Source organism: Myxocyprinus asiaticus, chromosome 44 (genome assembly GCF_019703515.2).
Source record: "Myxocyprinus asiaticus isolate MX2 ecotype Aquarium Trade chromosome 44, UBuf_Myxa_2, whole genome shotgun sequence".
In the NCBI taxonomy this organism is placed as follows: domain Eukaryota; kingdom Metazoa; phylum Chordata; class Actinopteri; order Cypriniformes; family Catostomidae; genus Myxocyprinus; species Myxocyprinus asiaticus.
Window position 1 is genome coordinate 2228853 of NC_059387.1, and position 25869 is coordinate 2254721.

Sequence of the window (25869 nt, forward strand, 5' to 3'; positions counted from 1 at the left end):
TCTCACATAATCTCTTGTGAGTGGTCTAGGTTCCATCACCCAGACTCTGAATTAACAGGGAGTAATACACTGATGCCTCATGACCTTTTCCAAAAGCAGTAATCACCACTCTCATAGTATCTGCCGCTTTAGGGAGGTGAATGCTATTCCCAAAAATAGTACAGAGCAAGTGGTGCAGCTGTAGATACCTAAAAAACTGAGAGCTGGCGATCCCAAAATGTTGAACCAAATTTTCAAAGGATCTCAACACACTACTCTCATATAGGTCACCGAGTGTAGTAACCCCCCTAACAATCCACTCTAACCAGCAGAAAGGGAACTTATTAATATGTAGTTTAGGGTTCAGCCATAATCTCGAGGCAACATTTAGATAAATATCCGAATTAAACTCTCTGGACACTTTTGTCCATACCGAGTGCAAATGCGAGATAACGGGGTGCAATTTAACTTCTCCGGTTAGATTGATAGAAAGGTTTTGCAATAGCAAAATAGGGGCAAGAATTTCCTGTTCAATACAAAACCAGGGAGGGGCTCTTTCAGGTGGAAGCGACCAATGAGCCAAATGCATAATAATAAAACAAAATCTTGGGTAGGCCTAGCCCACCTTTGTCAGTCGGCCTATGCAGTTTACTGAAATGTAATCTGGGACGCCCACCATTTAAATGAAAGACTTCGCTATGCTCTCAAACTGCCTGAAATAAGAGAGGGGGACATCTATAGGGAGTAACTGTAGCAGGTTGTTGAATTTTGGAACACAGTTCATTTTAATAACATTAACCTTCCCAATCATAAATAAATGTAATGAAGCCCTCCTGCCCACATCGCTCGAAAACCTTTTTATGAAAGGGTCAAAATTAACTAAATCAGACAAATTTGCTGGGAATAAAATACCCAAATACTTAATGCCCTGTTTGGGCCACTGGAAGGCACTCTGCTGGAAGGCCGTTACTGGGCAGTACGCTGTCAGAGCCAAAGCTTCGGATTTAGACCAACTGACTTTGTATCCTGAGAACTTAGAAAAGGAATTAATAATTCTTTGGAGGTAAGGCATAGATCTAGTAGGGTCAAAGACGAATAATAAAATATAATCTGCGTAAAGCAGAAGCTTATGAGCCATACCTCCCGCCATCACCCCTGGAAAATCCTCCTCGTTTCTTATCGCAGCTGCTAATGGTTCCAGGGCAAGACAGAACAATAATGGGGAAAGAGGGCAACCCTGCCGAATGCCCCTATCCAGAGTAAAATAATCTGAAATTAATCCATTTGTTTGTACCGCTGCTACAGAGTGTCTATAAAGTAACTTAATCCATCCAATAAACGTACTCCCAAACCCAGACATTTCCAAAATCGTAAAAAAAAAGAATCCCATTCTACCATATCAAATGCCTTTTCGGTGTCAAGTGAGATGGCAGCAACCGGAGTCTGATCATTCGTCACTGACCACATGATATTGATGAAATGCCTAATGTTATCAGAAGAGCTGTGGCCCCGAATAAACCCCACCTGATCTATATGTATAAGAGATGTCAAAACTTAATCGATTAGCTAAAATTTTTTACAATATTTTAACTTCTAGCTGGATCAGGGAAATTGGACGGTAACTCTTACACTCGCTTGGATCATTGTCCTTTTTAGGAATCAGACAGATCCGGGCTTGTGTCATGGTTGGTGGAAGCTTTCCATTCTTCAATGATTCTGTATAAACTTCTAACAAAAATGGAGCAAGTTCTGTAGCATAAGATCTAAAACATTCAGCGGCAAAGCCATCTGGCCCCGGAGTCTTGCCTGTAGTTAGGGCCTTAATTACCTCGTCAAGCTCTTCCAAGGTTATCTCAGAACCAAAATAATTGTTTTGCTCAGTCATCAATTTAGGGAGTTATCTTCATCAGTAGACAAAGACGTGGAACTATAAAGATCAAGATAGAACTCTTTAAAAGCATTATTAATATCAATGGCTGAGGTAAATATTTCACCACCAGCAGATTTCACTGAGGGAATAGTAGAAAAAGACTCTCTCTGCTTTATACAGTGTATATCTAGCCAAAAGTTATCCTGCTTTCCTGCTTTTCCTGCTTTTTCGCTGAACTCATCAAGAACCTCGCCAGCATCCACCAAACTCAACATAAGGCTCTGTTTGAGCTGTGTCAGGAGCAGAAGCAGCGCTTCCAAGCCCTCCTTCAGGCTCAAGCGGATGATGGACAGGTGCTACGGAGCTAGATAACTACCAACGATAACACTGGCCACCACCCCCATGTCCCACTTCACGGTCACTAAAATTGGACCAGAGGACGACCCGGAGGCGCTCGTGGAGTTATTTGAGCATACAGCTGAAGTGTCGGGATGGCCAGAGACCCAGTGGGCAGTCCGGATGTGGCCGCTGCTGCTGGGAGAAGCTCAACTGGCAGCCCAACAACTCCCAGTTGCCAACCTCCTGGGGTATCCTGACTTGAAATGAGCCATCTTGCAACAACTCGGCCGGAGTCCTGAACAACATTGGCAACACTCCCCATTCACATTCGCCCAACAGCTCTGTGACACCTGTCGCAGGTGGCTGCTGACAGAGGAGTGTGATGCTGATGGGGAAGTAGATCTTGTGGTTCTGGATGAGTTCATCGCTCAGTTGCTGAGAAGAACAGCGGAATAGGTCCTGTGCCACCATCTGGCATCACTAGACCAGGCTGTCCAACTGGCGGAGGACAATTTGGCAGCGTATCCGGGGGCCAGTGAGCCCTCTTCTCTCCCTGTATCTCTCTCTACCTCTCACCCTTCTCCATACTCCCATTTCTCTGTCCCTACTCCCCGGAACCGGTGGTCCCTGTACCCGAAACCCACTGCCCAGACATGGGGCTTCCCCAACCCTCCTATTCCCCCTGTGTCTGTCTCCTCTCCCCCACAGGTTAGCGATTCAACAGCCACCGGTGCGGGAGTAAAGCCTGGGCCGGTCTGCTGCCACTGTGAGAATCCTGGGCATTTCCAGGACCAATGCCAGCTGATGGAGGTAGGGGCGTTGGTTCGGATTCTCGATGTGCTACAGACCGCCCCCGATGGAGCTGGGACATACCGGATACCGGTGAGTATCCAAGGGGGTACATATCAAGCCTTGGTGGATTCAGGTTGTAATCAAACCTCGATTCATCAAGTGTGAAGTGTGTGCATGGAGATATTCACGAATACCCTTTAGTGTCCATCACTATTCAATTCAAGGGGCAAAAGCATAGAATAGATGTGGTGGTTAGTCCCCGCCTCAACCATCCACTGATTTTGGGGATGAATTGGCTGGCCTTTCAAACATTATTAAAGGGAATGTGTGTGGATGGTTCTGTTTTCAGTTAGCCCGGTGTGAGATGTGCACAGCGTTGGCTGGGGAGGTGGTGCCTGAGGTGTCGACATCAGGGGATGCAGAGGAAAGGGAGGGCCCTGCCCTCCTGGACCTCTGTGGAATTCCCCTTGGGGATTTCCCTCTGGAACAGTCACGTGACAACACCCTCAGGCACACCTTCGATCAAGTGAAGGTGATTGATGGTCAACGGCTTCAGCCTAAAGTTATGCTATCCTACCTCTACTTTATGATTCTAAAAGGCAGGTTGTATCGGGTGACGCAGGACACTCAGACAAAAGAAGATACACCCCAGCTGTTAATAACCAAGAGCCGTTGGGAAATGCAATTCCAGGTGGCTCATCATAATCCCATGGTGGGATATTTAGGGCAGGACAAAACACTGAATTGTCTCATGGCCCATTTCTATTGGCCGGGCATTCGCGGGGATATTCGCTGTTGGAGATCCTAACTGGCCAAGGCACTACCACATTTATGTCACATACACTGCGTGAACTGTATGAATTATTGGGAATTAAATAGATTCGCACCAGTGCTTACCATCCCCTGACTGATGACCTGGTCGAACTATTTAATCAGACCTTTAAAAACATGATTCATATGTGCGTTCATGAGGATTCGATGAATTGGGATAAATGGCTCAAACCCCTATTGTTCGCAGTACAAGAGGTCCTGCAAGTCTCCACAGGGTTTTCCTATTTTGGATTACTGTACGGCCGCAGACCTCACAGTGTTTTAGATGTCTTGAGGGAAAATTGGGAGGTGGGACCTTCAGAAAGCAAAAATGAAATCCAGTATGTTCTTGACCTGAGAGCAAAACTCCACACACTGGGACGATTAACACAGGAGAATTTGCTCCAGGCTCAGAAATGTAAATCCCGGCAGTACAATAGGGGTGCTCGGCTCTGTGAGTTGACACTGGGAGATAAAGTACTCATATTATTACCCACATTGAGCTCTAAATTACTTGCAAAGTGGCAAGGACCATTTGAGGTAACACGCTGGGTCGGGATGTCGACTATGAGGTAATACGAATGGACAGGGCAGATATACCACCTTAATCTCCTGAAACCTTGGAGGGAGGAGGTCCCCATGCCATTGGTGATGATGGTTCCAGAGCGGGAGGAGCTGGGGCCAGAGGTGAATAGTAAGACAACAAATCAAATCACCCAGTCCCATGTGGAGACCACCTCTCTCTGTCCCAAGTCATGGAGGTTGCCAGGTTGCAAACAGAATTTCATGATGCGTTTTTGCCTCTACCCAGTCATACAAATCTCATAGAACACCACACTGAGACAACCCCAAGGGTGGTAGTAAGCAGTCACCCCTATATGTTACCCGAACACAAGAAACAAGTGGTTCGGGAAGAAATCAAGGCCATGCTCGATATGTGGGGAATCGAGGAATCCCACAGTGACTGGTCCTGGTACCCAAGGCCAATGGGTCAGTTCGGTTCTGTGTGGATTTCCGAAAAGTCAACGAGGTGTCTAAATTTGACGGGTATCCAATGCCCCGCATTGACGAACTGCTCGATTGGTTGGGCGCAGCTCGCTTTATTCGGCACTGGATTTGACAAAGGGATATTGGCAAATTCCCTTGACTCCCATGTCCCAGAGGAAATTTAATTTTCCACTCCGTTTGGCTGACACCAATTTGTCACCCTTCCTTTCAGTTTGTTTGGGGCCCCGGCCACGTTTCCCCGGCCTGAGTCAGGCGGTGAAGGTATGTGGAAGCGGGGCGTGGCCGAGCGCCAGTTTTTTGTGAATGAAGAACGAGGCCAGGAGGAATGAATGGTAAGGACTCACAACTGTGTGTAATTTCTCTAACAGCTGTTCTGTGTTTCAGTGAGCGGTGTTGGGGAGATAAATGGGAGACGAGAAGCCAGAGAGAGGGAGACCCAGACCTGTGCATGTGTGTGTGTGTTAATGTTGTCTGGGAAAGATCGCTTAAAAGCGAGAAACTAAAATAAATATCCACTGTGCATGGTGCTGTCTCCCGCTTCCTCATTCCTGTGCTACCAGGGAAGTGTTACAGTCACCATTCACTTGCATTGTATGGACCAACAGATTTGAAATATTCTTCTAAAAATCTTCAATCTTCAGCAATGTGTTTATTGTGTTATATGAAATCTTCGGCATATAGCTACTTGTGTACGGTGCTAATCAGGTGTAATCTGATTTAAAAGTAATTAGTTACTGTAACCTAATTACTATTTAGTCAAAAATAGTGTAATGAAATACATTTTAAATTCTTGTAATCAGGTTACAGTTACTGACTTTTAATTAAGTTGATTACTTTTAAGTACACAGGTTACGCAAATACTATGTAGAATGTATTTATAATATTAACATGAATTATGTTCGTATGTCTCTGTATGTTTCTGTGACTGCTGAATAGACACTCATGGGTAATTGTTAGAGAAAAATGTGTGACCAAGGAGGAACAAAGAGAAAATACACTATTTTAGATTTAAGCGGAAAAAAAGAAAAACTTTTTTGTGAAAAGTGTCTTAGAACACAACTTAAAAGCAAAATAATTAGTAATCTGATTTTTTTTTTTTTCCAAAGTAATTAATAATTCTGAACCATTTTATAAATGAATTAGTCATTTGTAGTGGATTACTTTTTGAGGAACTAACCCATCACTGCTTGTGTATTTGATGTTTTTATAGGTCATTTATTTGCGGTTGACGTGTCATATTGCACATTAGTCATATGGACTACTTTTATGATAATCTTATGATGCTTTTTGGAGCTTGACAGATGTAGGCACTATAGCCCCTTTCACACTCACATTTGAGTTGTGGCGCATCATACCCTACAAGATTTCTTTTATATCCTCATACTAAATGGAATAATTTCACTATCTGTCCAATCTGATTTTTTTTTTTTTTTTTGACTACAGACTAAATGAATCTTCTCCATCTTACATCAGTGTGTCCTGACCTCATGAGTTCTCAAACCCATAAATCTTACGATTTGGTTCAAACTTTTATGGCAATGATACAACTTCATTCAGAGAAATAGACAGTGCAGAATAGACCAGTATTTCAGAACAAGGGATTTTCATACATGACCTCTAATTTGAAAATTGCAGGTAATTTTCTGGAAAAGGCTGAATGAAATGTCATTTAATGGACACGAGCTCTCCGTTTGGGGTTGGAAAAAAAAACAGCATATGGGTTAAGAACAACAAGAGGGTGAATAATTATTGACAGAATTTTCATTTTTGGGCGAACATTTCCTTTTTTCTTGCAGTGCTCTCGTGCCGTCAGTACAGATCCCGGTGTGGTACACCGGTGCCCCGGATGCACAGCTTTGGCATAAAGCTTTGATGAGCGCGCCTGCGCAGTGAACAGATCTACACATACGGTGCTGAATCAAGCATGTGCTGCTGATTGCTGCAGCGGATTCCTGGATGTTCTAGAGATCGGCGCAAACACACTCTCACAGACCCATTTAAAGTCACCGCTCCCGTTCATTTACATAGGAGCTGGATCATGGCCTGTTCACTGATGAACATGACGCCGTTTGTAATAACTTTTATTTATGTGTCGCTGTTATTTGCGGGCATTTGTTGCGATAACGACACAGAGGAGAATGAGCACGCCAAACACACGTACACCGTGGAGATGTTTAATGATGCCGTGTCCACTGCTCCACACTTCGTCATGTTCTACGCGCCCTGGTAAAATCAAAACGCTTTAATTCACTATACATTTACTATGAACCCGTAAATGCATTGGAATAAAGGTCTGTGTGTTAGAGCAGGAGCTGTTGTGATGTTTTAAATAACTTTGAACTCCACGAAGCTGTGATTATAGAGACATGCCCAGTCATTCCGCTATTAAAATCCGTTTCCTGATAAAGTGTATGTAAAGTTCATCATGCAGTCTCAGCTGAAGACACAAAGCGCAATGTTTGATGTCTGAAAATCAGACAGTGATTACAATAACAACGATGGATTTTACACCGGTGCATATGTGACGAGTTTAGTGTACGTGGCAGAGCATGGACAGCCATAATAAACCCTTCACTTCCTCTTCATCCTCTCTGGATCATGCGTGCATTCGTGATATTGTTAAAAGCAGAAGTAATGAAGTGCACGTACTGTAACATGCAGGTTTTTGCTCTCCTTTAACTAGAACGTCCATCTTCAAATAATATGCATCACTAATAAAAGTGCTTAAAAGTAACAAAACCAGCCTAAACTGGTTTGCTGGCCTTAAAGGGATAGTTCACCCCAAAATTAAAATCCTCATCATTTACTCACCTTATGCCATCCCAGATGACTTAATTTCTTCTGCAGAACTCAAAAAAAAGATGTTTAGAAGAATATTTCAGCTGTGTAGACCCATACAATGCAAGTGAATGGTGACCAGAACTCTGAAGGTCCAAATATCGCATAAAGGCATCATAAAAGTAATCCATAGGACTCCAGTGGTTTTAATCGTTGTCTTCTGAAGCAATCCAATTGTTTTTGGGTGAGAACAGACCAAAACATGACTCCTTCACTTATCTACAGCAGTCTCCTTGGCGATCATGATTTCAAGCTCGATTACACTTATTATAGCGGCATCTAGCCCTCTGCGCATGCGAAGAAGTGTAATTGAGCTTGAAATCATGATCATGCCGAGTGACTGCAATGACAAGATGTTCAGTGAAAAAGGAGTTATATATTGATTTTTTTCTAACCCAAAACTGATCATATCACTTCAGAAAACATGGATAACCCCACTGGAGTCTTATGGATTACCTTTATGCAGCCTTTCGCCTAAATCCTTTTTGGAGTTTTGGTCACCATTCACTTGCATTGTATGGACAGATATAACATGTCTCCATTAAAATATCATTCTTTGTGTTCCGTGTTGAGTAAATTATATTTAAAATAAAAAATTTCATTAACAGCTGAAATTCTTGAAAAAAGCATATATTTATTTTTATTTCTGAAAAAATAAGCAGTGAAACAATGTTATTTTAAAATATGATTAATATTTGAATAGCTTTTGTCCACCAAATCAAATTCATGTGGTGTAACCAACATGCAAGAAGCCCAATTTTTTTTTTTCTTTTTTTACCATGTAAATATATTTTAAAGAACTTTTTTGAAAATAATTATTACACTCCTGTCATGTATTTAAGGTTCAAGGAATGTATTGTAATATATTTTACTTAATGGTTACACCACTTGACATTTTTAAAGTTAATAAAATATATATATATATATATATATATGTATAAAATACAAGAAATGTTTTAAAATTTGTGAAAACAACATGGGCACACACACTACATTTCTGCAAACTTGAAACGTGTGTTTTAAACTAGATTTTTGAAAGTTTTCTAATTTTTATCACCTCGGACAACCTTATTTGTCCAATTCCCATCTGATGTCATCTCCGTACAATGTATCCATAGTACATATTTTTAAGGGCTCTCATGCATTAGAACATGATTTAAACTTTATTGTTGACAGCAATTCACTAAAGCAGATTCCTATAGAGCAATCTTATGTGTCCAGTAAATGAGCTTCAAACAAAACTCTAGCTGCGTTAGGACTTTGGTTCGGAAGTTAGGTATAGTGTATGTCTTGGTAGTGAATAATGAATAATGTTCAAGTGAAAATAGTAGTGTAAAGAAGTGTATCAATGTGTTTGTCCTGTGCAGGTGTGGTCACTGTCAGAGGCTCCAGGGCACATGGAATGAGCTGGCCGAGAAATACAACAGTATGGAGTCTCCTCCAGCGTATGTTGTGAAAGTCGACTGCACCAAAGACACAAAGTTCTGCTCCAGTGAACACGGCATCCGCGGATACCCCACGTAAGTATTTACACTGCTTTTTACTCCTGCACAATCAGATTGTGCTATCAAGTAAAAGTCGAAAGTGCACAGTGATTACTCATTGACTGACTGTAATGTTACGTAAAGTGTCTGGGCTTTCCTTTTAACTTATTGTAACCTTGGTTGTGTGTTGTAGTCTGAAGCTGTATAAGCCGGAGCAGGAGGCGGTGAAGTATCAGGGCCCAAGAGACCTGCAGTCACTGGAGACCTGGATGCTGAAAATCCTGCAAGAGGAGCCTGAGGTGCGATCACAAAAATCTACAGAAATAAGTTTTCTGGGTGACTTATTCTTACATATTCCCTTATTCTCTTTCTCTGTTTTCCCCCCATTCTTCTTCAGGAGCCTCAGAGTGAGCCTGAGCCACCCAAAGTCCCTGAACCCAAACAGGGCCTGTATGAACTCACAGCCACTAACTTCAAATCACACATCTCTAAAGGTACAGTACTAGAACACAACCAGCCTATACAATCTCTATACACCACTATAAAACAAGTGTTGTGTACAAACCAGTACAGCTGTCACAATACCTTAATCCTGCGGTTCTCAACTGGTGGGTTGCAGGTGTTCTGATAAGGTCTCACACAACAGTTAAAAGAAAAACCCAATGCAAATAACAAAATGCAATTAAGCCATCATAGATAGTTAGAATAGCACAGTAAACAAGTTTATCAACTTTTAAAAAGGAGTGTTAAAAAAAAACGTCTCATATCTTTTGTTGTTGTCAAAGGCTGTGCCGTCCAATCAAACTCAGAATTCATGGGCACATGGTAACATGGCTAATACTGCTACAATATTTGTGTATTCAGTGTTTGAAACAGTTTGTTTTGGTGCTGCTTCTCTTTTAAGACTTGACAGTAAACGGCCACTGTTATGATTGGTGCCAGTGGTCTCTACGATCAACTTAAGCTTGCAATGCTTTTGGGAAACACAGTCCTGCTCTCTACTTGCCATCTCACTGCTCACCGCTACTGGGCGGGGCTACAGAAGTGATAAGGTAAAGTAGGCGTTGATGTGTTGTTGTGGAGGCGGTCAGATGCAATTGTCTACTACAGTGTGACATCACAATGTGGAGGAAGTAGAGAACGAGTCATTTTGGTAGCCCGGTTTCAACAAATGCTCTTTTTCGCTGTGAGGAGGAAGTTTTGTGTTCTGAATCTTACAGTATGTTTTTATAGTACAATGACCTCTCATATGTCAAAAGATCAAGGGAAATGTTACTCCTCATGTCATGACTCCTTTCAGGCCCAGGTATACTTCGTTTTTGAGCGTTCCGGATTGGCTCACGCCTGGTCGACTGTATTGCCTTTCTAAGTATACTTTTCTGTAGGGCTGTCCGATGGCAATTTTTTACCACTGTGCTGGTTAAGGGCCAGTCACCGACGGTGGTTAAGGGAGTGTGTGCAAATTATGCATTAATTGCGTATCAGTCTTTAAAATGTACATTAAATAATTATTAATATGAAATAAAAATGAAGGTCTTTTGTAAAATATCACAAAATACCCCCCCCCCCAAAATAAAAAGGCAACACAATTTTTTGCATTGGTTTTACATTTCTGTCTGTTTTTAGACTATAAAGACAATCTTATGTCTGTAACATGTACACATCAAGCACTAAAACTATTCCAGATGTCAGATTCTGTTAATATTGTTAAACTTCAATATTCAAAACGACTAAATATCACTTAACAGCTGGACAATAATGAAATAGTTCAGTCCTACCTTTGCTGGAAGCTTTTCAATTGTCAGATGCTTTTAATGTTTTGCGAGTCATGATGTTTCCAGCTGCACATCCAGAACGCGGTGTTAATCTCGTCAGCTAAATTACACACAACGTTTGAGTTATTTTATTCTGTTTACAAAAATGGGATTATGATGATAATTTTAGCTATTTTAATTCAAACACTGTTGATGGAAATTTGTCGAGAAATAAATATTAAGATCTTAATATAAAGTTATTACCAATGCACTGACAATGTTTTAGAAGAAAAATCTTGTTGAATAAAACCTTGTTTATTCAAATGATCCAGTCGTTAGTGTGTGAGGATTTTTTTTCATCTAAGCTGCTTGTAGAGAGATGAAAGCGCTATTCTCAGTGGAAGCGCTTTTATTTATTTTCAGACGCATCGTATATACAGTATATATTTGAGATAAATAAGCCATCAACAGAATAAATGTCGTGTTATAACTTTCATCTGCAATGAAGCGAACGCACAACGGAGCTTGAACAGCTGAACTTGCAGAAAGAGTATTGTGAGGATTGTCCCGTGCGTGAGCCCCGGTAAATGGAAGAGCTTTTTTAATAGCCTAACCTATTTTCAGATGCGTTTTATATATATATATATATATACAGTGGTCGCCAAATATATTGGCACCCTTGGTAAATATGAGCAAAGAAGGCTGTGAAAAAAATCTGCATTGTTTATCCTTTTGATCTTTCATTAAAAAGAATCACAAAAATCTAACCTTTAATTGAAGTAAAACAAGTGAAACGGGAAATATCTCATTATTAAATAAATAGTTTTCTCCAAAACATGTTGCACCCCTAGAAATTATATCTGAAGTATATTCCCATTCATATTTTACATTTGTAGTGCACCTGGGTGACTAGGAACATGAAATTGTTCAGCCATGACTTCCTGTTTCACAGGGGTGTAAATATGAGGTAACACACAGGCCAAATTCCCTTAATCATCAATCACAGTGGGTCAGACTAAAGAATATAGTTCTGATGTGCGGCAAAAGGTTGTTGAGCTTCATAAAAATGGGAAGTGGATATAAGAAAATAGCCAAAGCTATGACCATTTCCACCATCAGGGCAATAATTAACAAGTTTGAATCAATTGGAGAGCTTAAGAATCGGCCTGGAAAAGGACACGTGTCTGTATTGTCTCCAAGTATGGTGAGGAGGATTGTTAGAGTGACAAAAGAATCTCCAAGGATCACAGCTGGAGAATTACAGAAATTTGTTGTGTCTTGGGGTCAGAAAGTCTCAAAACAAATATCAGACATCACCTATATCACCACAAGTTGTTTGGGGGGGTTTCAAGAAAAAACCCTCTGCTCTCATCCAACAACAAACTCAAGTGTCTTCATGTGCCAGACACTACTGGAACTTGCGACCAGGTACTATGGTCAGTTGAAACAAAAAAAGAGCTTTTTGGCAGCAAACACCAGAGATGGGTTTGGTGCACACAGAGATGAAGTACCCAATGCCCACGGTTAAATGTGGTGCTGGATCTTTAATGTTGTGGTGCTGTTTTTTCTGCCAGAGGTCCTGTACATCTTGTTCGGATACATGACATCACAGACTCTATCAAATACCAACAGATAAAAAGTAAACACCTGGCTGCCTCTGCCAGAAAGCTTACAATGGGCCCTGGTTGGATCTTCCAGCAGGACACTGATCCAAAACAAACATCAAAATCAACACAAAAATGGTTCACTGACCACAAAATCAAGGTTCTGCCATGGCCATCCCAGTCCCCTGAACCCCACTGAAAATGTTTGGGGTGAACTTAAGAGGAGAGTCCACCAACATGGACCTCTGAATTTGAAGGATCTGTAAAGATTCTGTATGGAGGAATGGTCTCAGATCCCTTGCCAGGTGTTCTCCAACCACATTAGGCATTATAAGAGAAGACTCTGTTATCTTGGCAAAGAGAGGTTGCAAAAAGTATTGAATAAAAGGGTGCCAATAATTATGGCCAATGCATTTTGGATAAAAATATTTATTTAATAATGAGATATTTCCCCTGTTTCAATTGTTTTACTTCAATTAAAGGTTAGATTTTTGTGATTTGTTTTTTATGAAAGATCAAAAGGATAAACAAATGCAGATTTTTTTTCACAGCCTTCTTTGCTCATGTTTATATATGTTTTTATGTATGTGTGTGTGTATGTGTGTGTGTGTATATATATATATATATATATATATATATATATATATATATATATATATATATATATGGGCTTGATCATCCATATCAAAAACACTAATATAATATTATAACTTAAATCTGTGAATCTATGAAGGCAGGAAATGCACAACGGAGCTTGAGTTCTAGATAGAGTGCATAAACGGGTGTGAGCCCTTTCTTTTAATGTTGTTTGTTGACATGCTATCGCTCCTGTGCGTTAGTATGTGAAGGAATTTAGGAATTGTAACTTCAGTCGGGAACGAATGGAGGTGTAGTTGATCTGCCTATTTGTGGTGTGCGATCTGTTTATTTATCTCTTGAACGCGTTAAACAATGCGCAAAATCAAGAAGTCTCTAAAAAATGGAAAATTATGTCCCACTATATAATCCACAACATACTAAAGATCTAATACTTTATTATACTCATTAAATTACATTATTTCAGGAGTTTTTGTAAGGTCTTTTATGTAAGTTGATATGTCAGCGTTACATGCAGCCCTACTCGCGAGCGAATATGAACGTGTTTGACGCATGCCCACTACAACTTCTTTGTGGTAGAGTCAATGGCCGGCGTATGCGCTGACGATACGCATAGACGATGACCGCGTCCGCGAGTCGAGAAAATCTGCCGTGGTCATTGGATTATGACGAAATTTACGTCACGCACACTGTGCGCGGAATGATTAGCAACGCGGACACGCAAAGTGTACATTGGCCTTTAAAAATGTTGCATATTGTCCGGCCTATGCACTTCATGGTAATGATGATAATAATTTAAAAAATTACATTTTGTAATTGGCAGTAGAGAATCTTATTAAACAGGCTACTGTATTGTGATATTACACGAGCTAAAGTTTTGAGATCCACCTCCTGTTGTTTTTATGTGTTTATAGTTGATGCACACTTTATATTATATAATATAAAAGAGATGCAAATTATCTTCAAAAATTTATTTACACCTTGAAAAATTACGCAGCTGGGAAGTTACAAATGAATCACCTGAAATGTCAAAAATTGAAGTGAAAATTCACATTCATTGCCACATTTTTTTTTCACTAGACATAGACAACCTATTTTATTTTTATGAACAACTGAAGTGCTAGGCACCATTGTTTTGTTTTTGTTAGATTTTTTGCAAGAAACAAGTATGTTGTGGAGAGCGAGTGACATGTCACCTGACATATTAAAATATATATGTAAGGTATAATGTACAGTCAGCCGGTTGTTATCGCACAATAAACCCTGACAGGGTGATCAGGACCCCAACACAAAGCGGAGGACTCTTGTATCACCCTGAATGGGTTTATTGTGCGATAACCAGCTTGACTGTATGTTATACCACTTATTACATGGCTATAACCAACCATTAACCAACTAACCATTATTCCCATTTTGTTAACTTAACATTTGTTTGGGCTAGAATTATGGTCTCGGTTGAAGTAACATGACAGATTCAGCACTTGACTCTAGACTCAATCACTCTGTATGTTACATGTGTCATCTGTTAGTCAAAAAATAATGATTGGTGTTTGGAGCAGTGGCAGAAAATGACACGCACTGGCTTTAACAGAGATGCTTATGGGTCCCACTCTCAAATGTTGAAGCAGATGTAAATGTTTACATCACACTCAACCTCATGTTCAAAACCTTCCTGTGAAGATGTTGCCATTTGTGTTGATGCTAAATGAATTACGTGTTTCAGTTGATATATGAAAAATCATATTTTCACTTTTTTCAACCTCCTATGAAAAGTACTGTAAGTTAAAGTCCCCGGATACATAAGTCAGGCACATGTGGTATCATTTAAAAGAATCTAAACTTTTCATAAAACACCATCACTTTTGCATTTACGTTACATAAAATAACAAAATAAGGCCTGAAAACATCCATGTCGCAAATAAGTGGCACCTAGAAGTAACGTGGGAGAAATATTAATGTGAATAGAAACGTCTTTCGCATATCACTTAAATAGACAAGTCATATATCAAATGAAAGCTCTCTTGCTCAGGAATATTTTGTTGCCCTAATACCACAGTTTAAAAGATTTCCAAAAAACAAACACAAAGTGAAATATGATTTCTGTAAGATATCAAATACAAACATGTCTTTAATGCACCGGTCACTGCTGCTGTAAGCCCCAAGTAGCCACAAGCTTTATACCTGCTCTTAAGCAGTTTTCTACAAAATGAGCCATTTTTTACTTTTCTGTGAGCTTGCTTCTGTGAATAACCCAATGTTATATTTTAAATGTCCAGATCAAAATATGCCGTCCAGCAGGAAAATCATGCTAAACAAATCATCGGATAAATATGTTTTCAACCATTGATGCTAATATGTTACATCTCAGCTTTCTAATGACATCTAATGATTGAGCTTCTAGTCCACTCAGAGGCCGAGATATTCGATGAAACAATGGGGGTGGTGCATGAACTGAAAATTAGACTGAATGTCTTTGGACAAGCAAATCTGTGACGGCTGAGATGTGTTAGAGCACCAGCCACATTTCAGATCTGCAAATTATGATTGAATGTGATAGAGAGAAAAAAATTGTCCTAGTACGTGCAAAGTAGTAGCAGTACGAAGTAACACTTTGCAGGGACATAAGAGTAAACAGAACCAGAATTACATACTTACAAAGTTGGGACAAAAAAAAAAAGTTTAACTTTCTGTTCATCATAAGATTGTAAACATATACAATATAATTGGAGTCTTGGTTCTGAAAAATGAGACTTTTGCAATTAGTCCACAGTATGTGTAAATGGTGTGCTTTTAAATTCGGGTGTGAAAAATTGCAGGTGGCAGCCCAAAAATGCACCAGAGTTGAAAGGTTAACTGCAGATTTATTGATTTATTACCATTGTGTTCCTCTTTACACATAGAGTCTGGTCAATGCAACTAAATGCATTTCAAGTACACATTTGCCAGTTTATCATGCTACGCTGGTTGTCTTGTCCCTCACGGGTCACCTTACTGTGGTTTTAACAGTATTTGTCCTCTGCAGGTTCTCATTTTGTGAAGTTCTATGCACCATGGTGTGGTCACTGCAAAGCCATGGCTTCTACATGGGAGCAGCTCGCCACCAGCTTTGAACACTCAGACACCATCAAGATCAGCAAAGTGAGAAAGAGAGCATCATTTCAATAGTTGATAGTTGAATCCTTTATCTGATGTTATGGTTGATTTGGTACATTTGATCATTTTCTGTGCTATATGTAAATGGACTTCTTTTTTGTGATTGGTTGATTGTTTAAGGTGGATTGTACGCAGCATTATGAGGTGTGTTCAGATAATCAGGTGCGCGGTTACCCTACACTACTGTTCTTCACTGATGGAGAGAAGGTAAGAGCGTCTTTACCTGATATCCTTTATAGTGTATGTCGTCATTTCTTGTAGGCAAATTTTCATGTTTATAGTTGTAGAACTATATGAAAAGACAGTAACTCAATACAGCATAATTTCCCATTTGAAAGTGGTGCAGAAATTGCTCGATTTACCTTTAATAGGCAATTAGGATTATTTAAAAAACAAAACAAAAAATCATTGTATTATGCATATATTTCTCAAATAAACAAACAAATTTTATCACACCAGATGTAAAACTTATACATACAACTGATCCCAGATATTTTGATGTTTCAGTGTCCAATAACCAATATGCATAACTTAATTTTAATTATTGTTTTGTTGTCAGCATTTTGACACAATAACTATACCATTCATCACTAATCTCTGAATGTGAATGGCCTGCTTTACAAAACCTATATTGTATCTAATAATACAAATTCTAATATTTTATACAAACAACACATTAAAATTCTAAGATACTTTTACATGTAAACACTGCAGAGTCCCTTAGAGGAGGGAATTTAGTTTCTGAAATAGTTTTGCGGTCCCTTACAAAAAGTTCTACGTTCCCTAGTGATAACTTTATTCATCTCTTATGAAAATTAACCATGATTTTACTACAGAAACCATATTTTAACCATGATTTTGTAGTAAAACTATAGTAATACAGGGAAACCAAAACAATGTTAATATAATTATTCTGCCAAAAACATGGTAGCTACAGTTTTACTATAGTAACACCATTTAAAAATGTAAAAATTCCCTTATGAAAATTAACCATGGTTTCAGTATAGTAAAAATAAGTTAACCATGACTGTAGTGACCATGTTTTTGCACAATGATTATATTAACATATTTTGGGTTTTCTTGCATTACTATTGTTTTACAACAAATCATGGTTAAAATATGGTTACTGTAATAAAACCATGGCAAAGGTTTTTGTTACTATGGTCTTATTACAAATACCATAGCTGAACTGGGGATTCTGTTGGGATATATAAAGCTATCAAAGCTATAAATCTAGGGAATGCAAAAATATTTCAGAAAATAAATTCCCTCCTAAGGGGCTCCGTAAAAACACTTTGGTGTAACACCGTGTCCTAACCAGACGCGATGCGGCGACATGCAATAAAAGGTATTTTTCCATGTTAAACAGAGTTTTTGTCCTAACCAGCCACGACACGCGACAGGGCTTTCTATTTTTGGAGTGGTTTCTATTTCTGCGACGTCACACCAGCCAGTGGCCAACAGATGGGTCTAAAATTATTCTTATTACAGTATATTAAAGTCGGAATCACACTAGCCAGTTCACAACAACATGGTTTTGGCCGAGGGTGTCATACACCTACCGAATGTTGTACTAGAGGTCTCGCTCACTTCAGCCGGAGCTCTGTCACACACACACACACACACACACACACACACACACACACACACACACACACACACTGGCTCAATGGTAGTGAGGAGACAAACAGGCTCACTCTAACTTTCTCTCCGCTTCCCTGTGATGTGGAGATCGGCGAAATAACAACAGGAGTACCGCGTGAACAAAAACAATCATACCAGACTAAATAAGGATATGATTCATAAAGTAATTTTGCCCTGTGTATGTGTGTGATTGTGTATTTATCCCCTTGGGGTTTGCCATAGACAACGAAAGCCCATATGGCGCTTCAGTGAGAAAATGAGTTGTGTTCAATAAGCAGACTGTTTCATCTGTGAATGCTCTGTTTTCTACATTTTATTGTCAGTTGTCCTCATTTTAGTGTAGTAATATAGCGGTGTCGCATCGCACCTGGTGTGGACAGACAGATTGTGTGTCACTGGAATCTTATTGCATCACGTCTGGTTAGGACAAGGTGCAATGGTGGTGTTGGGTGCCACTTTTAGATGAACTGATAACTGATGAAAAAGTGTAAATATCTGGAAAAGATATCAGACAAACCGATTATCTATCTCTTAGTAAAACTGAAACATGACAGTTTCAGATTTCATGATGCATCGCATTTAGTAAATAATCTGAATCAAATAATTGTCAAAAGATATATATACACCTCTAACAGTAATAATAATCTGTGCACAATATTCTGTGTTTTCCAGGTGGATCAGTACAGAGGCAAGCGTGATCTGGACTCATTTAAAGAGTTTGTGGATAATATTGTGAAAGCTTCAGTATCTAAAGATGAACCAGCAGAAGAGGAGGACAACGCTAATGACATCCCACCCAGTGTTGAGCCCGACAAACAAGAGGTGTGTCTGACAAACAAGAGTTTGTGCACAATACGGGTTTACTTAGTGTTTCACTGTCTGGCACAATATAAGGAATGGATTAGTTGGTGTGTGCGCAGGCACATGTTTGAACTAGAGGACCCAATTAGATTTCTTGCGACGCAGGATTAAATTTACGATTTGAAAGTGGGAGAAGACGGTACTTCCATGAAATGTTGACGGGAGTGGGTGGTCAGAGAATAGCCCGTAAAAACCGATGTGGATATTTTTTTTATTTTATTATTATTATTATTATTTTCTCAATTAATGCAAAAAAATAAAATAAAAATGGTTTTATTTCACAACTAATTAATTTTTGATAAAAAATATACAGAAAATACAACGTAAAAATGTGCATATAGCATGTGCTTCAAATTATCCAATATTTAGAGCAGGCTATGCAAGTCAAAGAGCCTTTAGAAAAATTGCAGAGCAAAGCGTGGACACACTGTGACATCAAAGGATGTGAAACTTGGACTAAGAATATTGTCAATTTAAGTGTTAAGAAATCAACATCAGGCAAGTCAGATGGGCATCATGTCACGCGTCATCCGATAAAAGCGATAACAGAAAATAAAACATTCTTTGTGAACTCTTGTCTATTTGTATGGCTTTTGCTTGATGTGGAAAACAAACGCGTGGATGCGGAATGTGAGCAGCTGCAGAATCACTGCAGGCAGAGAGCGGGTGAACGTGGAGTAAAATTCAGCGGGAGCGTTCGGGTGTGGGATAGAAACTTGCGGGAACAGGATGGAAAAAACAGAACTGCGCAGACCTCTAGTTTGAACGGCGAGCAGCAGAATCTTTATCTCTAAACCGAGGTCATAATTATGAGCAGAGCAGCTATTTCCTCCTGCTGATGCACATGTGTATGCGGTTTGGTGGGTTGGAGTGGGATCGGTGGCTAGGGAGCTTAAAGAGCTTTATTTTATTTTAGCTTGTCTTATACGAAGGGAGTCTGCCACTCTGGAATTGTTTGACAGCTAAATGTTTCCTGGGGTCATGAAGAATCTCATTTTCCTTGATCTTTGAGTTCTTTGTACTATGAAAATAAACTAACTTTCAGAACTCCAAAGGACTTACTCCTCAATCCAAAAATAGGTATATTATTAAAACTAAGCCCACATCCACACAATTACGTTTTTGTTTGAAAATGCCATTTACAGTTTCCTAACCTCATCGTTGTCCAAAGTATGTGGTATTGGAGAGCGTTTTCAAAATTCTGTTTTTGGTGAAGAAAAACGGCATTCTAGTGTGGAGGAAAGGCGTAAATAATGCACAATCAATGCTTTTTCACCAGAAATTTAGTTTCGAAAATGCATTCCAAGACCGTAGACTTCGTAGAATGATGACGTTAGGAAACTGAAAGCGAGATTTCAAATTAAAACGTATTATTGTGGATGTGGTGTAAGTTTTTATGACATCAGATCCTCAAAACTTTCACACATGACTGTCCACATTTACTCGTCAATCATGTCTTTTCGTTGTTCGGAACAGTGTTAACGAAAACATTTTTTAACTGAAATTTAAAAACTAACAAAGTTGAAAAAGAAAAAACTGACACTAAACTAAAATATTTTTTCATGAGTCTTTAGCTAACTAAAATAAAAATGAGCATGAATTATTTAGTTTTTTATACACAATATTATTATTTACAATTTGGGACCTTTATAACCCACCTTCATTAAACAAGGTCACTAGATTGTGGTAATACTAGCCAATCATGAGGAATGTAATGTCCTTAAACATGATTTAAATGATATCAGTTAACATATCAACTTTGCTAGCTCTAAAATACTAAAATTGAAATAAAAACTAAGATACTGAAAAATGAAAACTGAAACTAATAGTCACCGAGTGAAAATTAGCTAATACTATACTAAATTGCAAGGAATAATTGAAAATAAAGTAGAAAACTGAATTAATTCAAAACTATAATAACCTTTGCAGAAACATGGCCTGCCACATCATGGTGACTAATATTGCAAAAATAAGAGTTAAACGGGGTAAAGTGTGTCAAAGCTTGTGCTGTTTCTGGCTGTGTGTAGCACCTGCCGCTCTGCAGATCCTTCTGAAGAATCACAGTGTTAGAGACTGCTGAAGGTTATTCTGATCTTTTACAGTTTGAGCTTCACATGTCGGCTCGAATTGTTTTACAAATCTCACAATGTAATTCAGGCTTTGAAAAGAGACTGTTATTGAAAGATGTCGCAGTTAAGATCTCTATATGTCTCGACAGCAAACCCGCAACCTGCGTGTGAGCACAGCAAAGCACTGTTACCCATTTCAAATGTGAAGATGGTGTTTACTAAAGCAATGAGCCTCTCGAAGCTGTTAGTAACGGTGATTTTACCTCCAGTAAGGTGCGGTCAACATTCGATATACAGTAACCCCTTTAATAGTTCTTTTATTTATTTTTATTTTTTTTGGAAACAGATTAGAACCGTTTAATAATTAAAGGATTATTTAAAAAACAAAAAGAGAGATATACTGGTGATGACCATGCTCTTAAAAAATGTTCAGATTTTGTGTTCCAATTAAGGAAACTAATTCTCAAGGGTTGATTCTGTGAGCTGTCCAGCTGCGCAACACCTGTATTTTGCTACACATTTGACTAATTACCATGGAGTAGTTAACATGGAATACATTATTTTAGTGTTTAATGTGTAGGAAATGTATTGCCTCTAAAACAACGTTTTTCATGTTCTTCTCAGTCCAGTGTTCTGGTGCTGACCGAGACCAACTTTGATGAGACTGTAGCCAAAGGTTTCAGCTTCATCAAGTTTTATGCCCCCTGGTAAGTGTTGGGATGGTCTGTTTTTACATTTGAACTGTGATTTTGTTGGCCTCACACATACAGGAGTCTACTCCACCATGTGTTCCTCTGATCATTTTAGGTGCTTCCTCAGTGTCTGATCAAAAGAGCTGACAGTCCCTGATTGGCTGAGCTGTTCCTGTGCCATTGTGTGACTCACGTGATGTTTGTGTGTGTGAAAGGTGCGGTCACTGTAAGAATCTGGCCCCTACATGGGATGATCTGTCCAAGAAAGAGTTTCCAGGTCTGACTGACGTGAAAATCGCTAAAGTGGACTGCACTGTGGAGAGGACGCTCTGCAACAGATTCTCTGTGAGTCTGACACTGAACATTTCTCATGCTGTGTGCTGATGGGCAACTATGGGAGCAACTCAGTATTGTAGATGTTTGAGGGATTGGGGTCAACATAATATAAGTGTTAAAGAGTAATTTTCTGAAATGTGGACATTCTTTAGCTGTATTTCGAAACATAATGAGCTGCCTCACTGTCTACTGGCTACGTAGTAAGCTACTACAATCTGAGAGATGGAAACGCATGTAAATTAGGGCTGTCAGGCACTCTTTTTACCATGTCAGTGACCCTAAAAATTATTCCAAAGCCATATGGATAAACAAGATAGTGTGTCACCCAACCTTAACTCTATTTGAGCACCTGTGGGGTGCAAGTCCAGCATCACTCCCCATTAAACAGAGTACTCAAGGAGGTCATCCTCCAGAAGTGGAACAGGATATGCATGACAGTATGCCATGAACTTGAACACTTGATGTCATCAAGAGTCGAAGCCGTATTTAAAAGTTATGGAGGACTTTCTAAGTATTAAAATATTGTACACAATTTGAATTTATTCAAGGGTGTACTCATTTTTGCAACACTTTACTGAAGCTGCCTAATTTAATTATTTTACAGATATTGATAACATATCTTCCAATTGTGTTATGAAGTATATGTTTAATACAGTTCAATTTTGTCATCTTCGCTTGAATTGTAATAGTAATCATTTAGAAATAGAAATATATCTTTATGTTCAGAGGGGGTGCACTCATTTATCATGCACACTGTAATATATTCAGGTAGGCTGGGTTCCAACAACCGTGTGAATGCAAAATGGACCAAAACTAAAGTTGACCAAAAAGAGAGCCAGATATTTTAAGTATTTTGAAAAATTGATATTTAAAATATTATTTTTGATGTCATTCCTAAGTTTTTAAAACCTGTAAAATGTATAAATACCTTATGAAGCTTCTGAAGGTTTATGAAGCACACATACAGCTATATGACAGAAGTATGACAGTTTGTATGACAGTTAACCATTATACCGTGACAAGCCCTAAAACAGACGTCATAATCGCAATTGTTTGTCAATTAATCATCAGCCAAATTTCATAATCGTGACAGCTCTACATTCAACAGTTTGATGAGCATTTTTTACTGCAACTATGTACTGTATTAAAACAGTGTTAGACAGAATCTGCAGAATGACTCTTGACAAATGCTCTCCACAACACCTCACAAAGAAACCTGTGGATTATGCATAGTAACAGGAACATTGATCACAGCAGAGGATTTAAACATCCGACAGTGAAGCAGTGCTTTGATGGCTGTAACAGCGGTTTATTAAAGGACTGAACATAAAGAATTAAAGAGACTAGACTTCTCCGAGAGAAAACCTGTTTGTGTGGATCTCTGCACAATTATAGATTCCTATATCTGTCAATCACTGTATTGGTATATTAAGCCTAACGTGTAATTTTTTAAAATTAAATTAATCTTTTTCATCAGGGAATTAATTTATTTTTTAATTTATTAAAAAACAGCACCATGATCATAGAGAATTTATTTACCCCTACTATGTACATACGAGTCATATGGACACTTTTGGAGCGTCTCACTGGTTTTCAGTGTCATAAACACCATGTTTTCAGGATGCTATGTCAAGCTGAATATAATTGTAACTTTGAGAATCGCGTCTGGAGATCGCTGCATTGCGTTGTGCTTCATCCAGCTGTATTGTATGCGTCCTGTGTGAACGGCTGTCTTTCTGTGGCTGCATTGCTTGCTAGATTTAGGTCGTGCTGACTGCCCCCTGCTGACGCGGTTCATAAAAACATGAAGTTACATGTACTTTAAGCTTGAATTGTTTCGATGGTAGAAAAATATGTACTTTTGATACATAAGTTATGTACAGGTCAGAAGGCATGATTGATTAATAATTTTTTTATTAAAATTTTCACACTTAATTAACATGTTAAATCGACAGCCCTAATGTAAATATTGAATTGTCTTTTGTAGGTGCGTGGATACCCAACACTCCTGATGTTTCGGGTGGGGCAGCAGGGGGAGGAGCATAATGGTGGGCGGGACTTAGAGAGCCTGCACAGTTTTGTGATGAAGCAGGCCAGAGATGAGCAGGCCAAAGATGAGCTGTAGCTCCACCCTCATTCTCCATCTCACCACAGACCTACACACATCAGTCTCCATATAACATACTGTCAAATGGACTGCTATTGTTTGTTTTTTTGTTTGTTTGTTTTTCATTTGTCTCATATCTGCTCAGGTGAAGACAATCCATTCTTCTTATCACATAATGAAAAACAAATGTACATGATGATTTCAGCGCAACTTGTCAGATCATGAACCAGTTGATAATCAATAGTAACTGACAACCACATTACTAGTATTTGTACTTTAGATTAATCCTTCCTCCTTTTGAAGAAAAAATTAAGTTTGGTTTAAAGAAAATGTCACAAAATTTCAGATTATTAAATCGGTGATGGTGCAGATTTTGTACATGTAAATTATATGAGGAATTTCAGCTTACTTTGTTCTTAATATCTTACTAAGTAAGAAAAAGTGACCTCAGGGAGACCATGTACTATTTAAAGAGAACAACATGAACCTGCAGTCTTTTTTTTTTTTTTCATTATAATGTAAAATACTGTACAATTCACAATTTCAAACCATACTTTTTATCTATATGTGCTCTATTCGTTTAAACTTCGAACGTATTTGTTGTAAAGACGGTTTTGAATTTGTTGTACCTTTCATTAGCTTGGTTCAAATGGGGAAAAATGGCATAAACCAGACTAAAATGGTTTGGTCTCCCAACCTGGCTATGCTGGGTTTCATCTGGTTTAGGTGGTCTCAGCCTGACCAACTGACAAAAGCCCAAAACTCCTCTAAAACCATCAAACCAGCTTGGTGGCCAGCTGAGACCACCAAACCACTTCAGTCTGGTTTAAGCTGTTTTTTTTTTTTTTTTTTTTTTCAGCAGGTAGGCCATTTGCTTAACATTTCAGAGAGGTTTACTCTTCCTCAAAAGCCTTTAGTTCTTTTTAAGGTATATGAATGGGATAGCAACAGCATTTTAAATTAAGTTTTTCACCCCCCAGCAATGTGGAAAATATCATATTTACAGTACAGAAATATGGTTTACTTAACATTTTTGCAGTTATAGAGAGCTTGTGAAAGAAAGTTATGGTACCGTAGAATCCGTTTCTTAAAATGGTTTATTCTGCTGATGTGGCTTTATTTTGCCTGTGATACATTTAGCATATACATTTTATTTTTATTAGAATTGCTTTAAATGATTCCACAATCTCATTATTTTCTAATTTTTGTCTTTATGCTGTGTTCACAGCTTTCACATGCAGTTAGTGATTTTAATACTACTTCTGACCCGACTAAAACATTTTCTGATGGTGAAATTCAGGCACCTGGTAATCCTAGCTAAAGAAACACAGATAGTGCTTGCATATAGTTTCATTGATTTGAACAAATGTAATTTGCATTTTTCCTTTCAAATGTTCCCACACTGAGATGTTTATTTTTCTCTTTTACTGGATCTGAAAGTGAAGGAAGGGAAAAGCAATCAGACAAACCACACATATTCACTGAACTCTTTACTTAGCCGACCCCAGTGAAAAAAGAAAAAAAGAAAATGTATTTCTGTCTCTGTGAGAGGGGTACACACACTGCCCGGTGGGGTTTGTACAAAAAAAAAAGGCACATTGTAACAAATTTCATAATAAAATTACTTTTTTTCCAAAAATATATGTTTTTAATTTTTCTGTTATTCTTTGTCTTTGTGGTATATGGTTCATAAAAAGTGCAATAAATAAGCTGTAAAATGTACAAGTATTTACACACGGATGTCTAAACATGACTGAGACATGTAAACAGCAGTTTACCTGAGGTATGGGATAGAATTAGGAATGGGAATTGTAAGTAAACGATTCTGGTTCATTAACAGCTTTAATTCATTTAGTAATTTTGAGGACAGTGAAGGAATGGACAATGTTTTGAAAATGGAAGTGACGATGTTTCTTATTGCATGCTCTTGTC

General features: G+C 38.7%; 1 protein-coding gene across 1 annotated transcript; it reads left to right on the plus strand.

Annotated features, from left to right (window-relative positions):
- The first annotated feature begins 6763 nt into the window (after positions 1-6763).
- Positions 6764-25578, plus strand: txndc5 (thioredoxin domain containing 5). Its single transcript, XM_051686852.1, has 10 exons — positions 6764-7024; positions 9004-9156; positions 9314-9419; positions 9518-9614; positions 16098-16213; positions 16349-16435; positions 18545-18694; positions 21427-21509; positions 21710-21839; positions 23818-25578. Exons 1-10 carry the CDS (start codon positions 6837-6839, stop codon positions 23953-23955), a joined length of 1248 nt encoding a protein of 415 aa, XP_051542812.1. The 5' UTR covers positions 6764-6836; the 3' UTR covers positions 23956-25578.
- The last annotated feature ends 291 nt before the right edge of the window (positions 25579-25869 follow it).

Bases quoted from the DNA above. Each gene is read 5' to 3' on its own strand.
- txndc5 (XM_051686852.1), top strand. From the start codon at position 6,837: ATGGCCTGTTCACTGATGAACATGACGCCGTTTGTAATAACTTTTATT. The intron at 16,214-16,348 runs GTGAGAAAGAGA...TGATTGTTTAAG, and splicing joins ACACCATCAAGATCAGCAAA to GTGGATTGTACGCAGCATTA. The intron at 18,695-21,426 runs GTGTGTCTGACA...TGTTCTTCTCAG, and splicing joins TTGAGCCCGACAAACAAGAG to TCCAGTGTTCTGGTGCTGAC.